At 33.0% G+C, this 17635-nt stretch overlaps 1 protein-coding gene across 4 annotated transcripts in view; it reads right to left on the bottom strand.

Annotated features, from left to right (window-relative positions):
• The window catches only part of ATR (ATR serine/threonine kinase), a 135826-nt gene that overhangs the window by 20901 nt on the left and 97290 nt on the right, over positions 1-17635 (bottom strand). For all 4 annotated transcript variants that reach the window (XR_896111.2, XM_011364451.2, XM_011364452.2 and 1 more), the window contains 9 exons: positions 15623-15787; positions 14494-14585; positions 11708-11799; positions 11297-11474; positions 9044-9223; positions 8447-8606; positions 6366-6545; positions 2433-2575; positions 189-286 (listed from right to left, as the gene is read on the bottom strand). Coding sequence is in view for 3 of the 4 variants with exons in the window: in XM_011364451.2 (XP_011362753.1) it covers positions 189-286; positions 2433-2575; positions 6366-6545; positions 8447-8606; positions 9044-9223; positions 11297-11474; positions 11708-11799; positions 14494-14585; positions 15623-15787 (1288 nt within the window). In the remaining variant the exon portion in view is untranslated. The remainder of the gene's footprint in view (positions 1-188; positions 287-2432; positions 2576-6365; positions 6546-8446; positions 8607-9043; positions 9224-11296; positions 11475-11707; positions 11800-14493; positions 14586-15622; positions 15788-17635) is intronic.

Raw genomic sequence — 17635 nt, 5'->3', positions numbered from 1 at the left:
CAGTTTCTTACTCATACATAAAATCTTTTTTAAATTTATTTTTCAATTACAGCTGACTTTTTGAAATCTATAAAATCTTATCAAATTCATTCTAGCTTTTAATAAGTTAGACTGTCAAGCCAAATCTGATTTTATATGAAAACTATACTTCTTCTCAGTTCCTTAAAATTTTACATACAAAATTATACCTTTTTCCCATTCATATGCTTTAGCACCAAAATCAAGCCATAGTGATAACATCCGTGGCATTGATTGATATATGAATTGATTTCCATACTGTAGAGATCTGCAATTATACAAATACATTATTAACATAGCGTTCTTTATGTTACAGAAATAAAATTAAGATTCAAACTACTAACTGAGTAATAGATAACCTTCTGACAAAAATTATGGTATCACTATTTCTTCCTAGTACAGGTTATTTTTTAATCCTTTCTCTCTTTTTCTTTCTTACTATATTCCTCACTAAGCTCTATATTGCCTGTACCAAAATTAATACAAGTTATGACCTAGTTAAAGTCCTGTCAATACTTCTTACAAATTGTCCTTAAGATCTCGGCCTTCATTTGCATTCTATGGCCATAAGCCTAGGTCAGGCCCAATGACTCAATTTCTGGGAATTTAAAATAACTTAATCTCCTTAATTCTACATTTCTACCCTTCAATAAATTCTGGACTAAGGTTCCTGAAAGTCTAGTTTTATGCTCTCCCCTGTTCAAAAACAGAAAGCAACTACTTATATATTAAGACTATGAATGGCTCTGCCAGAGATTCAAATATTCACAATCTTGTTTCTTTATAACTTTCCAATTTTAGTCTTTCATTATTCATCAGCATACTTCTTCCATCAAGTCCAATTTCCTCACTATACTCTGAACAAAACCAGTCAAACCATGTTTTTCTGCCAAATCTGTGAAAAGTTAGGAATGTCCTCTCCTTCTTGAATTTAATTATCTTTTAAATCCTACTTTCTTTATGAGGCCTACCAGACTTCTGTAGCATGTAGCAACTGCAGTACAAAGAAGTATACTTTTGAAATTATGAAGCCAGTTATGACTGAGTTGAGTTATGACTTCAGATTTGCCCAAAATACATGACTGTTGGACTCATTAGGCTTATTTTTGCTATCTTCCTAATATCAAAAAGAAATTTCTGATATTTATTCCAGTTATTTTGATCCGATCACACATTCTATCACGTACCATTATTTAAATGTTTTAAGTACTTAAGGTTTCTTCATCTAATTGAACTGTAGCTCCTTGAGGGCAAATACTGATGCATAATTAGTAATAATACGGTATTTCAATCACTCAGGATCTAAGTCTAGATAGCTAGCTGAGTTTATTCCTTTAAGCCTCCAAATGTTTTAAGTACTATGAATAAAATATGTTCTAAAATAGCCTTACCTTCTTAAACTATATTTTTAAAAATCTCACACAAGCCTAACAGTGTTATGCATTAAGGACTCTTGACTCTGTTTGAGAAGAAATGTATGAAATAAATTCTATATACCAATGAACATGATATATGCTAATAATGAAGAGCAAATAAAAGCTATTACTCATTTTAGAAAAGAAAAATGTATTTAATAACTGTCCTCTGCTTATGCTTCATTTCAAAATGCCAACAACAAGCAATTAATAATCATTAATAAAATTAGGTTTGAATTTTCTAAAACTTGAATTGTATTTCGGGAAGAAATGCTTTGGCCAAATCTTGCAATGCTACCATCACTGATGAACAAATATCACTTAGATTCCTGAATATATTGAACTAAGATGTTAAAGTACCTAATAACAAGCAACTTAAATAGATTTACTGCTCTGAAGTAAGTTACCCTTCAATGTAAAGCAATGATACATGAGTATGATAAGAAGAATGAGTAGAATGTCATTAATACTTCTTAGGAATTAATAATTTGTGATAATATAAACAATACGAATGAGAATATACTGTTTGACTATAATACACTAATATATGAAATTAAGTTATATTTCAACTGTCACTTAGTGATAAGCTCTTTCTACAAGACTAATGTCAAAACTATTTTCATATATACAACTTCTTAGCAGAATGAGCTGGAAGAAAAGATTCCACTAGCAATTAAATACAGCCACTAAATATATTAGATTTAGGGTTTTCTGGACTTCTAGGAAGGGGATTCAGGGGATGAAGGTCTGAAAGAGAAGTACACTTAATTTTCATTGTATATTCTTGATACTATTGAACTTTTTAAAAAAATGCATGTATTACTTATTCCAGTAAAATAGTTATTTTTAAAAGGGAAGAAAAATTCTATAAAGAAAAATTTATATCTCATCTAAGGTGATAGGTTGAATCATTTGTAAAGCAGAAAACATCCTGAATATGCGAGTATCAATACAGTCACCCTGACATATTTAATCAGCAAACTCAGTTCTCACACTCACCTTCCAAAATGAAGGAGTATGTACCGAATGAGATCACCTTGCTTTTCCATTTTGTTGTCTGTGACCATGGGCATTAACTTGTCATAGTACTTGGCAAGGTAGAAATGCCCATCTTCCCACTCTGGCAGGAACAAGGTCACGTCCTATAAAAGAGAACACAGGATACTCACCTAAAAAAAATCCCACTATGCAGGGAAGTAAAATATGAATAGATGATTAGGGATTGAAAGTATGTGACCCATAATTAGGCAGAGCAGAGTCAAAGCATGCTGACTCTTTGATATGATAAAAATAGCTACTTTCTTACAAAGATTTTCTCAGGATGGCTGGTTGGTTCTGGTGACTGTCCACTAAACAACATTTCATGATCATTTACTATATAAGAAAAGAAAACTCCACTGCCATTTTATATGATACATCAAAATAATTTGCAGATGGATTAAAGTATTTTATGTATGTATATATATGTGTATTTTTATTGTAAAAAAAAAAAAAAAAAAACACCTCAAAGGAAGGAGAGGTAATACCAAAACTCCGAAAGGATACTATTTTAAAAGCATAAAAATGCCTTTTTAAAAAAATCGCACCTTATTTTTCTTTAATATCTCTTAAACGTTATTGTCTTCTTTCTTACCTCTTTCATAATCAGACTTCTAAAAAGAATTTTACACCTTACATTCATTCCTCAAACTATTTCCTTTGGGATTTAGTTTTCACCACTCCACTAAAGCAGATCCTTAATTCCAAAAGATACTTTCCAATTCTGATCTCATTTGAACTCTGTTAAGCATCTGTTTCTGTTGTCTACCCCATTTTCTCTTTGAAACACTTCATTCCCTTGATTTCCATGAGGCTACAACCTTCCAAGTTTTCTCCTACCTTTCTGGCCACTCCTACTCAGTCTCTTTTGCCATTTCCTCTCTGTTTCCTTGCCCTTTAAATGTTTGTGTGGTTTATTAATTTTTAAATAATATTATGTTAAATGTGATGGAAAATACGCAGAATGGCTGACTAAAAATCTTTTAAAATCAATTTCCATTCTTAATCTGAGCAAGTTTGAGAACATAGTTTAGACTAGAAACCTTAAATGCTATCTTGAGTTTCCTCTGATTCTATTCAGGAAAACATGCAGATACAAAGCTGCCTGTGGAGAGAAATTACATAACTAGATATATGGAATAGATGTTGGATTTATGTGCCCAACCAGCCAAAGGGACAAGGCAGCCAGTGTGCCTCTTCCATCTAGTCACAGGAGAAATAAAGGGAATGAAGGAAAACACTAATTAAAATTTCTTACAAAAAAATATTTTTCAATCTGGTTTTATCTTCCTTCTTCCTTCTTCCTTCTTCCTTCCTTCCTTCCTTCCTTCCTTCCTTCCTTCCTTCCTTCCTTCCTTCCTTCCTCCCTCCCTCCCTCCCTCCCTCCTTCCCTTTCTCTCTTCCTTCATTCTTTTTTTTCCTTCCCTTCTTTCTTCCTTTCTGGTTTAAGCTTTTAAAATTTTTATATAGAATACATAAATCTTACATGTACAGCTTGATCAGTCATCACCAAGTGGTAACACCTATACAAGAACTCTAGAAACATGAGTTCCCCATTCACCCTCCCAATCACTATCCCTTTCCTTTCCCCAAAAAATAACCACTACTATAGACTGAATGTTTGTCCCTCCGCCAAACAAAAATTCATACGCTAAAGCTCAATGTCTAATGTGATGGTATTTGGAAGTGAGGCCTTTGAGAGGTGATTAGGTCATGAGGGTGGAACTCTCATGAATGGAATTAATGCCCTTATAAAAGAGACCCCTGGAAGCTCCCTTGACCCTTTCCACCACGATAGGTTATAATGAGAAGATGGTAATCTATGAACCGAGAAGCAGGCCCTCACCAGACATAAATTGGTCAGTGCCTTAATCTTGTACTTCCCAGTTTCCAGAACTGTGAGAAATGAATGTTTGTTTAAGCCATCCAATATATGGTATGTCTGTTACAGTAGCCCAAACAGACTAAGACAACCACTATTTCTATTTCTAATATAATTTTGTTTTGTCCGTTTTTGAACTTTATATAAATGGAATCATACTAAATGTATTATTCTGTATCTGGCTTTTTTCATTGGACATTATGTTTGTAAGATCAATCCAAGTTGTTGCATGTAACTTTGGTTTGTTGGTTTCATTGCTATATGTTAGTACTATGATCTTTAGCAGCAAATGCCAAACTGTTTTCCAAAATGATTGTACCAATTAATCTTACAGCAGCATTTTATGGGAGTCTAAATGCTCTATAGCCTAACATTTGGAACGGTCAATCTTAAATTTTAGCCATTTTGACAGGTATATAGTGTTATCTCATAATGCTTTTAATTTGCATTTATTCCTTTTTACTACATTCGACATTTTCTTTTTTCTTTTTTGGGGTCATCTATATATATTTACTTCTGTGAAGTTTTCTATCCCATTTTAAAATTGAGTTGTCTGTATTTTTCTTATTAGTTCTTATTATATTATAGACATGAGCCTCTTATCACTTATATATTGCAAACACCTTGTAATCTATGGCTTGCCTCTACATTCTTAACAGTATCTATGGATAAACAAAATCATAATTTTAACTTAGTCAAATTTATCAATTGTTTCTTTTACGGTTAGTGTCCTTGGTCTATTGAAGAAGTCCTGACTCATCTCTAGTTTGAAGATACTCTCCTATATTATTATTTGGGAGCTTTATTATTTTGTATTTCACAAAATTAGATCTATAATCTATATGAAGTTCGTTTTTGTTTATGGTGTGAAGAAGGTATCAATTTGATTGTTTTTTCCCTGATATCCAAATGGTACAACATCATTTATTGAAAAGACTATTCCTCACTATTCCACAGTATTATCAGGAATTTGTTTCTGGATTCTCTGTTCTTCTTTTCCATTGGTTTATTTGTCTAATCTTACATGAATACAAAATCATCTTAATTAGTATACCTTTATAATAAATCTTGATATGTATGCTAGTTATTCTCAGTTTGCCCCCTCCAGATATACTTGTCACACTTTACCTTTTTCTATCCTGCTGTGTCCCAAAAGATAGACATTGATGATTTATATCAATGGACATTATTTGCCACGTCCCCCGGCCCCCCCCCCCGCCCCCGCACACATTATTCTTTCCTTAGAAGTTATCTCTAGCGGGTCCTCATAGTTTTGAGTTATTCATGTGCACCACTGTCTTCAAAGACTTAGGCAGCTTCCTACGCGGCTCTAAAACTTTTTGCCTATTTAACTTCTTAGTTAATCTGCCTCACAAATTCTAGCTACTAGCTATTACTTTATTATTTCCTATAGTCTATATTCTTTGTTATTTTTACTTTTTCTTTTTCAGTTCCTTTTTTAACTCTTTGAGATGGATATTTAGCTCATTAATTTTGGAGCCTCTATTTTTTTCTACTATGTGCAAATAAAAAATTCATTTCAAGAATGGCTTTAGAGGCATTCCACAGGTTTTAATATGTCATATTTTTATCAATCAAAGTATTTTTTAATTCCCTTTGCTATTTTTTCTTTGACCCATGGGTAACTGAGAAATAACTGACTTGTAATACCATCCATGTATTAGCTTAACAACTAATAAGGAAGTTATATATTGCGCTTGTTGAAAACTTTTCAGACTAGGGTTTAGTTAACTTTGGGGAGTGAGGGTGATTAGGGTGTGTTGTAATGTGCTAATAATATTCTACTTCTTGACCTAGGTGGTAGTTTCATGAATTTATTTACTTTAATTCTTCCAGCTATATACTCATGTTATATACTCACTAAAAAGTCAAAAGAGTTTCCTGGCTATTTTTATATCTGTATTCTTCCATATGGACTTTAAAATTATTTTACCCATTTTCAAAAACAAAAAAAGAGTTTCTAATTAAAACTGCATTATAGATATAATTACCTTATATTTTTTCATAATTGCATTGCTTTCAAAGTTAGCTGTTTCTTCCATAAATCGGCCTACTAGTAGCATAGCTCGACCATGGATTAACATGTTCTTACTCTCAGTTGGGGTTTTATTTTCAGGAAAACATAACTCAACACCCTTTTGAAGAACAATTAGTGCCTGGTGAACATCACCCTAAAAGAAAAATGGCAACAACCAGCTTTTAAATTTAAGAACATATTTACATTTTCTGAAAAACAAATAAAATTGTTAGGATTTAAAGTTCATTAGATATTTTATGTATAAATTCATTTGTAATTTTACGTTTAGCTCTTATTTCCATCCTAAGAAAGGAAAATCCTAAAAAAGAAGCAGTGTTTCATTTCATGAAGAACTCATATTTATTCATTCATTTACTCATTCATTTCATAGTTAATCAAAGTGCAGGGAACTTATATATGTATATGACTGGGGATAAACAAACATGAATAAATCAAAATCTCTGGCTTAAAAAAGTTCACAATCAAGTGAGGAAATAGACTATGTAAAATAACAACACAATTAGCTAAGTGCTATTAACTGAGGAATATACATGTGTATTATGGAGGAAAGAAAAAGGAATCCCCTAAAAATTATCTGAAAATATAGAAAAATGGAGGAGAGCAGCAGTCAGGAAAGGTTACCAAATGAGGAAAATCTGAATTAGGTCTTAAAGAATGAGAATAAATTTTCATGGCAGAGAATTCAGTGAAATACATTCTTGGTAGAAGGAATAATAATTTTAATTGGGAGAAGGGTAAGTAGTCTGGTTTTAGCTGAAGTCTAAAGGGTTTGTGAGATGGTGACAAATAAGACTGAAGAAGGAGACTAGGACTCAGTCATAATGGGCCTTGTGTACTTCCTAGAGTTCAGACTTAATTCGAAAGGCATGAAGAATATTTTGAAGGATTTTAATAAGGGGAGCAACATGATTCAACATATTATTTCAGAGAGACCACAGGCAGCAGTAAAGTATATACAGAAATGGTGAGGACCCCCAAAAGGCTGTTAATATTGTTATAGGCTGTAAAAGTAAGGGTATGAATGAAAGCAGCAGAGATAAATAAGAGGGTGAGGATTCAAAAGACTTTTCTAAGGTGGATTTAGTCTCCAACTAGATGTGGAAAGTGAGGGAGAGAAGTTCAGGGTGATGTCCAGATTTCTGTCTTGGCTGAAAGAATGCAATAGAGTCCTACCCAGCAAAATAAGGAATATGGGAAGAGAAATAGGTACTAAATATTAGATGACAAACTGCATTTTTAACATATAGAGTTTTAGGCATTACAATATATAGGTTAGCACTAGCTCAGAAAATGACAGGTACTGACTAATGCAGGCTAAGTTATTATTTTCATTTCCTATCCAGGAAACATCTCCTCCACTGTCCTTTCTCAGCCACCTATAAAGTTGGTGCAATCAAAGACAACCAGCTACAGTTAGTAAATGTCAATTTCAAAACATACTATGCCTATGACTAATTCTAGACTGATGGTAAGCATGAAATATGTTAAGTAACAGCCATTTAAATCTGAAGCATAAGCTTTGCAAGTAGTTTAGATATTTAAAAAGTCCTTTTATCATTATTGTAGCTTTAATCTGAAGATTACTGGTGACTTTTTTTCTGAAGCTAAGCTCTTTTCTAACAGGCTAGAAAATTAGAAGTGAATCTTGACAGTAATACTGGCAAGTCCATGCAAAACCAATTATCTGCCAAGGATGTAAGGACATTGTTGTGTTCATTTAACAAGTATTTTTTGAATGCTTACTACATGATCCCTTTATACATAGAGAAGGTAAAAACAAAGTAAAAATTGGTTACTTCTCTCAAGAAAAAATGAGAGAACTACACTTTCAGCCTTGAAACGAAAAAATATTTAGGGACTTCAGGACAGAAGGAACAGTTTCTTCCCAATTATGGTAGATAAATGATGAAGAAAGTTGACAGAAAAAGAAGATTCTGAATTCAGGTTAGGAATCATCTCTCACTCAGGCCTTTGTAGGAAGTACATAATCTGCAACACAATACATATATATGATGCCATTCCCCTGGATGTTACCTTGGACCATAGCCACTTTGCCCTTTCCACATACAGTTCAGCAAGTCGTGACTCTCCAGCATTAAGGAGAGCATTGTAGGCTGTCTGGTGGTGACCAGCCTTTCTAGCTACTCTGGCACTCTGTAGCCAGCATTCTCCAACCATTTCATTATAATCTGGTCTAAAGAAATGTGACAAAACGGGGTAGGGGTGAGGTGGAGAGCATTTTTAAGTATATTCAACAACAATTAAAATATCTCTTCCCAACATGAAACATTCTCAATATACCACTTCAAAGATTAATTTGTTTAAAAACTAATTTTAATTTTCTTAAGAGTGTTCCATTTTTATTAATTATGAGTATGTGAAGACCTCATTATTGACTTACATCGTACCTCCCCCAGATAGGTTTTTAACATTAAAAAATATATATATTGCATATACATGTAATTCTTAAGTTCTAGGTTCATTTCAACTATACAGAGTAGCACTGAGAAGTAAACAGAAAAATACAGCTTCAGAAAGAAAATTAGAAAAAAATAAATGCTCCCAAATAATATGCAAATATAATACTAAATTCACGATAACTGACATTAAAACAAAAAAAGTGTGGAAAACCTTTTATTGACGCTTAATAAAGCTCTCCGAAGAGCCAGAATGGGCTCCTTAGCTCTGTAGGAATTCTGGGTCATTTCTAGTCGAGCTACCCAGTTTAGAGAATCTTCTTGAGAACTGTCATCTGGAGACTTGTGAAAAAGTGGTTTGATGCTATGCTCCAACTCACACAACATGTGCAATCTGAAGACAGACAGAGCCAACATTAAAATATTATAATATCCAGCCTTATTAATCTGATCTATAAAGCATGTACTTTAATTTAGCCATGAAGAATCTGAAATGTGTAGTTTCTTTTGAAAGAACTTTAACTAATATATATTCTTGGTATATATAAACAGTAACATTTATTTATATCTTTTCAAATTAGGTATAAATACCAATTTATGTTGATTTAAATATTTACTGCTTTGCTGTGATCCCCAAATTCCTATTAAACTGGAGAAGGGTATATAAAATTCAATTCAAATGTATGAAAATCAAACTTTATCACCTATATGAAGATAAAATATGGATCCATTATAAATCAACATAATTGATTTATACTATATGAGGACCTGATAGTTGATGATAGTAAAAAATTGTGAAATGAATGCACCTTTTTTTTTGGTTTACTAAGAGGCTTTAATAACATTCAACAGCAGGATACCATACTGTATATATATATACTACAAACACACCTTTAGGTTTTTTTGGTTTTTTTAAGTTAAATTCACATACATGAATTCAAAGTCTAAAAAGGAAAATATCCAAAATTAATAGTAGTTATATAATGAGTAATAGGCTTGTGAATGATTTTATTTTATTCTATTATTAGTTTCAAGCATACAGAACATTGGTTAGACATTTATATAGTTTATGAAACGATCCTGCAGATTACTCTATCTTCCCTCTGACTCTATACATATCCATCACATCTCTGCTGATTGCATTCCCTATACCATGCTCCCCATCCCCTTGACCACTCATCAACTATTAATCTGTGCTTTAACCCTTCACTGCTTTCTCCCAATCCCCCACCCACCTCACCTCTGGCCTTCACCAGAATGTCCTCTGTGTTTGTAAGTCTGGTTTCAATTAGTTTGTTCTTTTTGTTCCTTAGATTCCTCATATAACTAAAATTATATGGTATTTATCTTTCTCTGACTTATTTCACTCAGCATAATAACCTCTAGGTCCATCTACATCATTGCAAATGGGAGGATTTCACTTATTTATTTATTTTTTTAAGGCTGAGTAATATTCCATTGCATATATGAACCATAACTTCTTTATCCAATCGTCTGTTGATGGGCATTTAGGTTGCTTCCATATCTTGGCTACTGTAAACAGTGCTGCCATGAACATAAGGATGCTTAGATCTTTACAAATTATTGTTTTGGTTTACTTTGAATCGCTAGGTCAAAAGGTATATCTATTTTTAATTTTTTGAGGCACCTCCAGACTATTTTCCACAGTGGCTGTACCGATTCGCAATCCTACCAACACTGTATGAGGGATATGAATGCAATTTTTAATTTTTTTTTTTTTCCCCTAAGAGTGAAAGCAATGCTTCCCTCTGAAGGAAACAATCACACTAACTTTTTTCCTATGCATTGTCAGTATCTATGACTAAGTGCTCAAGAATGCAGCTGAGTAGCTACAGAATAGAATTAATCTCGGTGGTCCAATCTCTGGTTTCATTGAACATGTTACCAAAGAGGCTGATATAAAACATAGTAAATTCTTCTAACTAAAAAGAAAAAATTGCTTACTTATATTTTTAATTTATTATAGTTCAATTAAAACATTTGTTTATTTTCTTCAGATGAATTAACAGACCTAAAATGTTTTCCATTATGGTCTTTCCTCTCTCTAAAATTTAGCACTCCTTTCTAGTAATGTAATGCCTATATGTTTTTGGGGGGTGGTAGGAATGTGAAATGCATTTCTTAATGAGGAAGGAAAACACCAATGTGCCAAGCACAGTAGATGTCTACATTATTTAGGTCAGTTGTATAGAAAATAAAGTATAAATTATATGAAGACAAATATATTTTTGATATTTTTTAGAAATCTCATAATTGCCTTCCTAATTAATAGGATGTATGTTAGAACATTTTTCAATTGCAAGATGTGAATTAAAGAATAAAGAGCCATTTTGTCTAACTATGTATGATACCAGACATATCATCAGTTATTTACTAATTAAAAAATTCTAAACCTGTCAGATGACAGTTATAGACCAGTAATATAAAAATGGAAACTTCAAAATACCTCACAATATATTCATATCCTCGTTGGTAAGAGCCTCTTTCAAAGCTTGCAGCCGAAAGAGGTACAATTTGTTCTGCTCTCACTAGTTTCAGTGTGTCATAAAAAGCTGCGATATCTCTTTTTTTGGCTGATAATAACAGCTGTCCCAGTCTGACACTCCATGTTGTAGATTTCCCATCTAAAAAACAAATGAAGAGTCAAGGACCATGGTAGCTGGGTCTAAGAAAACGCTTTATTTCATATAATAAAATGGTCAGGAGAAACTCTGAACAGATGGTTTCATTCTACTTGAACAACTGAACAAGGCTATTGTAAAACAGGCTGATAGATTAATTATGACTGTTACTTAGCTACTTAAGTCTGAATATTTATAGCATATTAAAACTGCTTATATTTAAGAAGTAATTTTACCTGCTGCCAAATAGTTTTCCACCAAATCCCACTGTGACAATTTCCAAGCTGCTTCCACTCTGTATGTGTTTAATTCATCTGTCCATTCAGACCTATTAAAAAAAAAACCATAACAACTAAGCTTTTATTTATTTAAATTTAAAGTGGCATTTAAATATTTTTATTTTGGTTTAGATACTCTATTTATTGTATTTATTTATCACTCTACTTATTGCATTTGTATTATATTTTGTACATACATACAAAATAATTATCTCTATCCAAAACAACCTGCCAAATTTTAATCTTTCCATTCCCCGAAAACATGTCTTCAATAATTACTTCTGATAGAGCCATTTTAAAATATCATTCCTGGACAAATTAAATTGTGTCATGTATTAGAGCAGAATAACTGGATAATTACAAAGTATAGTTATAAGATTAGTTCCATGCTTAACTTGAACAAAGGGAAAGGAAGAAAAAAAGCCAACTGAACATATATGCATTCAGAAGTAAGCAATTCCAATAACTTGGAATTTTGAATTAAATTTAAGACAAAAATATAAGAGCTGGTGGGATGGGAGTTGGGGGGTGTAGAGGACATTCAACAATAAGGGCTTAAGAAAGTTACAAGTGATGTGTCAATGGCATAACAATGATACAAAATTAGCTATCTAAAATATAAACCTATTTTAAAAATATTTTCAGTTACTTTAAAATTTGAATGTGTAAAACCAGTATAAGTAATTGTTTTTCCTAAGTATTCTACTATGTGACACTAAGATGGCTTGTGATATTTTGGGTGGGTCATGGTTGCATAAAAGAAGCTAGACTTCCCCATATGTCTGCTTTATTAATCATATCATTTGAATTGAATACCTGCTATATGCTAGACGCTTGGCTAGGGTAGGCACATTTTTCCATTTAGTTAACTAATAACTATGATAGGCACATATATCCCTAAATTATAAATAAATAACAGACTCAAAGAGGATGGGATCAGTGCTATCCTTGCTCTTTCTGTAATAAAAATCCATAAAGAAAATGTAACAAATGAGTAAACTTTTATTTAATAAAATCTAAAATAGCAGCATAAATACTGAATATTCTCTAATTTCTAAATATGAATACCACCAAAAAGAATTTAGAACAAGACTAACAGAAATACAATAGAAATAAAATTTTCAAAACTACAATTTTTAATAACTTTACAAGTTTATCACCAGATGCCAGAATATCAGTTTTAGGATAAAAATCTGAGTAGAATTAGTAAGATGTGCTATCCAGAGGGGCTGTGTCATACCAAGCATTATACCAAAAAGTACCAAGTGGCAATGAGGATCCAGCTTTGAGAACTTAACCCCATAAATGGGTACATTAAAAACAATGACAGTGTAGCTCAAGCATAGTTAATAATTTTGGAGAAATATTTGTTTAAATGCAAATATTCTCCTCAAGGAAAACACATACCCTTAATGATCATTTGCTCCAATATTATGTAGCAGCATTCATTAAATTATTGACACTTGCCTTTTCATAGATCAGGAGGCTGTATGTATCCCAGATCAAAAGAGAAAATGAAAGAGGGCTCTGTCCAGTGTGCATCATAAGAAAACTTGACACCTCAGCTTGAGCCATGACAAACTGTACCAAATTCTTACAATCTCTTTATTCATAAGGTCTCTCAACTAATCTGGAGAAATATATCTAAAATATATAATCTTTCCCTGCTTCTGCAGTTTCCTCCATAATTCATTTTTATTCTACTACTGTGAAACCATCTGGCCAACAGTGAGCTTCTATGCTCTGGGACATTACAGAATGGCGGTCTTTATAAATCACAGTTTTGAGTTGACAGAAATTGTACTTAGAAGAGCTGCTTTCAGAGTAATCTAATTGAAAGTGGTGGCCTGTGTGCCTTTTGGTTAACTAAGATCCTCTCCCTTTTGACCAGACCTCACTGCCCAGAAAAGTCGTTTGGGGTCTAGTAAATATATTAAGGAATAAGGCTTTCAGTTCTCAGAGCAAGGCAGTTTCAAGAGCAGAACCAACTTCCAGTTATTCTCCAAACTAAAAACTGTCTGGCGTTAGTATCTGCCACACATAAGTGTTACTTTATTTATTTATTTTTGTGGGGGGCGGGGAGAGGCAATCATTTGATTTGCTATAACAAACCCATTTTCTTTAAAAAAAAAAAAAAAGAAGGCTGCTTTCATTTTTATCAATCTTTTAGGGAAAAATCAACCCACAGAGTCTAGAGTGGTATTCCATATGCAGTCACAAAATTTCTCCCTCCCCAACACAGAAAATAAACTGATGTTGACAATGTAGGCAGAGCTGATTGAGCCTCATCAGGAATAAGTGAGTTCTTGAAGGTTTCTCTATTAAAGGAGATATAATTCAAAGATGACTCTTTGGACAAAAGATAAGCTGTTAAGTGCTATGAGAAAGTAGGAAAAATTTTTATTTTTATTTTTATTTTTTTTTAGGCATGGCAACCCTTGGTTGACCTCACAGATTGCAAGGACCTTGTCAGCTTACAATCATTCATTCATTCATTTATTTTACACCTACAGCACCTGGTCTTCCTAGGTGGTCTCCCAGCCAAGTACTAACCAGGCCCGACCTTGCTTAGCTTCCAAGATCAGATAGAGGAAAATGTATTTTTTGGTGCTTATCTCTAATGCATGAAAACATAAAAAACATTTCATTACTTTAGTAAACATTATGCCAACCCAATTCATCAATTTAAAAATTCCCTATTAAGATATAAAACAAAAGAAAATCATACTTTCAAAAAATATTACCTGTTAGCATGAACTCCATTAACCTGAGTGATTACAGTAGAGAGCTGACCAAGACCCAACATGGACTTCACTACACCATGATAATGAATGATCTAAAAATTTAAAATAACAATTGTCATTTCAAATATATCTTGGGAACCAAAAACAGTTTAACTAATATCTATTTTTAAAAATACTATTTACCTCATTGAGCCTACCCTTCTTACGTTAGTAATTACCTTGCTTTGCTATATGGCAGAGTCCCTTACCAATGTCCTACACACACCTGAATAGGTTTTTTTAAATGCAGACAATCTTAAAAATCTCACATTAAATGTATTATTTCTTCTAGATTTGATCTAATGTTTGGTTCAGATCAAATATAAAAGTAACAAGTACTCTTTACTATTTTATTTAAAGATTACTTGTCATATTATTTGTCATATATAAAATGAAAACTCAAGGTCACAATATTATCAATATATATTTTGGGTTTAGAATCTAAAAAGTTAAATAGTGTTATGCAATTTTCTTTAAAACCGAAAATAAGATTGTAAAAAATTAAAGGCCCTGTACATTGAGCTTCTGAGAAATGAACATGTCAAATATGGCAAAAAGCAATACCCCAAGATTAGAGAGAACCTAGGTCAAGATTATAAATCAATGATTCTAAATTCCTTTCCTGTCCCCATAAACAAAAGCTATGTAACATACCCCCATGAGAAATTGTAGCTCAATGATTCTATGGGCTCATTTCAGAGATTCACAGATGTTGGTAATCTGTAAAAGTTTCTTAGACTGTAGAGAATCACTACTATTATTAAAAATTGATGCATATCTTATATTTTTAATAGCAAACAAAAATAGAAATTTTAGAGTAATTGCACACACAGTTTAATCTAAATATACTCCACAATAAATCTCATTGATTTGAGGGTTTTCTCAGGTCACAGAAATTTGGTATGGGAAGAGATCTTTGAGATCATCTAGCACAAATCTCTAATTTTATCAGTCAGGAAACTCAAGCTCAGTGATGGTTAAATATTTTCCAGACACACTGGGACACTGGTAAAAACAGTATTAAAACTAAGTTTTCCAGAGTTAAGGGCTCGGCTCTTTTCATTATGTTGTCTTTCATTTATTATCTTACCTGGTCTGGTTCTAGCTGAATAGCCCTGTCATAACAAGCTGTGGCATCTCTCAGTAAGCCAATGCTTTCATGTTCAAGGATCTGTTCTTTAAGAGATGGTTCTGCCTTTCGAATTGCACTTACTCCAGCCACTCCATCTGGTTCATGCATAGCAGCATATAATTTCTTTGTTCGACCATTAAAAAGCAATCAAATGAGGGGGAAAACAGAGAGGAAAATAAAACTAAAAACCACGAGTTTATGTGAAAAGGGCATATGAGAATTTTTTCTCAAAGCAATAAGTTTTGTTTCAAGGCAGACTCACAATAAAATTGTAATTTTATTCCCAGCCATTCTATTGCTGCAACACTTACTCCACTTAAATATGAACCTATATTAGTAACTGTTATTGATAACAAGAGCTGTAAAGAACCTCAAGGTCCTGAACTCTTTTCTGACCCAATTTATAATAAAATCTGCTGAGTATAGTTTATAAGTGTTTTACTGCATTTTAAAACAAAGTAAAAAAATTTAAACAAGCATTTTAATATATTGGTATTTAGATGCCTTCAAGAAACCCAAGACATCAAATCTGGGTTAGAAGGAGATAGTCAGTCTTGAGATAAAAGTTTCGGTGACAGGGGAAAGGATGGCATGATTCAGAAAGTGAATATAGAGAGAAGAAAAGAGACCCGAAGAAGGAGAGGAGAGAACTTCCATTCTATATTCATAGATAAAAACTAACAAATCAAACTAACAGGAGAAACCAGAGTAGTTTGAAGAAACCTGGAGAATGTGGTATCCCAGGAGCCACGGAAGAAAAGCAGATGTCTTATAAAGAAAGGAGTGATCAAATGATGCTGTGAGGTTAAGAAAATAAGGACTGGGAAACACTGATTAGATCTGGTAACATGAGTCCAATGATTTTCCTAGCAATAGTGTCAGTGAAATGGAGAAAGAAGGCTTATTGGAATGGACAAAGAGTGAATGAGAAGTAAAGAAGTGAATATAAGGAAGACAGACAATTCTTTAAAAAATTGACTATGAAGGGAAACAGAACCTAAGATAAAGGGAATTGTAAAAAATTAAAATAGGAGATATCAGAGTATATATCCTATATACTCTGGTTGAGAAAGAGAAATTAATGATACTAGAGAAAGCAAGAATATTTGAAGAATGAAATCCCTGAAATTGAGAATACAAGTAGGACTGAATTTTGACAGGAAGGGGTCCTTAGAAACAACAGAAGACAAGAAAAAGAATATGGCACAGAAGCCAGTGTATTTTCAGATTTGGCAGACATTTGGCTTCTATTTTCCCAAAGACCAATGAAGCGAGATCATCAGTTGAGTTAAGTAAGTGAGGTAGAAGGAAAGAAATAAAGAGAAGGTAAGAAAACAGTCACCTTGAAGAGTGGGAAAGTGGATTTACTAGAGAAACACAGAAGGACTGAGGCAGTTGTTAGAGTCCAGTTGATGTCTAAGATTATGAACTTAAAAAGTTAAAACTCATTTCGTGATTGTGTGATTTTTCTCCAGCAATGTTCAGCTCCTTACAAGAAGACACTGGGAAGGAAGATGGGTGAGTTTATCCAGGGCTGGATTTTACAAAGTGAGTACAACACAGAGGAAGAAAAAGAGAGAACTGAACATCCATGGAAAGAGAATGACTTTAACAATGAACAATAGACTCAAAGCTAGTAAGGAGGAAAATAAGACAGAAGAGGGCTAATATTTTATACAGACTACAAGCTACTAATTTTCCAGTTCTCTCACTACAGTTTGACCTGAAAAAGCCAAGAAATTTTGACCTCTTATTTAATACCATTATATTAGCCCCACTTGCCCTTAGTTTCTTCCCTACACGGTCATAATATTATCACTTAACCCATTATTTAACCAATATTGCCATGGCTGATTGCTGTTATAATCAGTACATCCTCCTATCCACTTATCCCCTATTCAGGGCCACATTTCTTACAATAGTAATGGCCTGTTTGCCTTAAATCACAGCCCTAATCAAACCTTTCCTCCA

The sequence above is a fragment of the Pteropus vampyrus genome, unplaced genomic scaffold, assembly GCF_000151845.1.
Source record: "Pteropus vampyrus isolate Shadow unplaced genomic scaffold, Pvam_2.0 Scaffold97, whole genome shotgun sequence".
NCBI lineage: Eukaryota > Metazoa > Chordata > Mammalia > Chiroptera > Pteropodidae > Pteropus > Pteropus vampyrus.
Note: the sequence above shows the minus strand (reverse complement) of the source record. Positions and strands in the feature narration are given on the sequence as shown.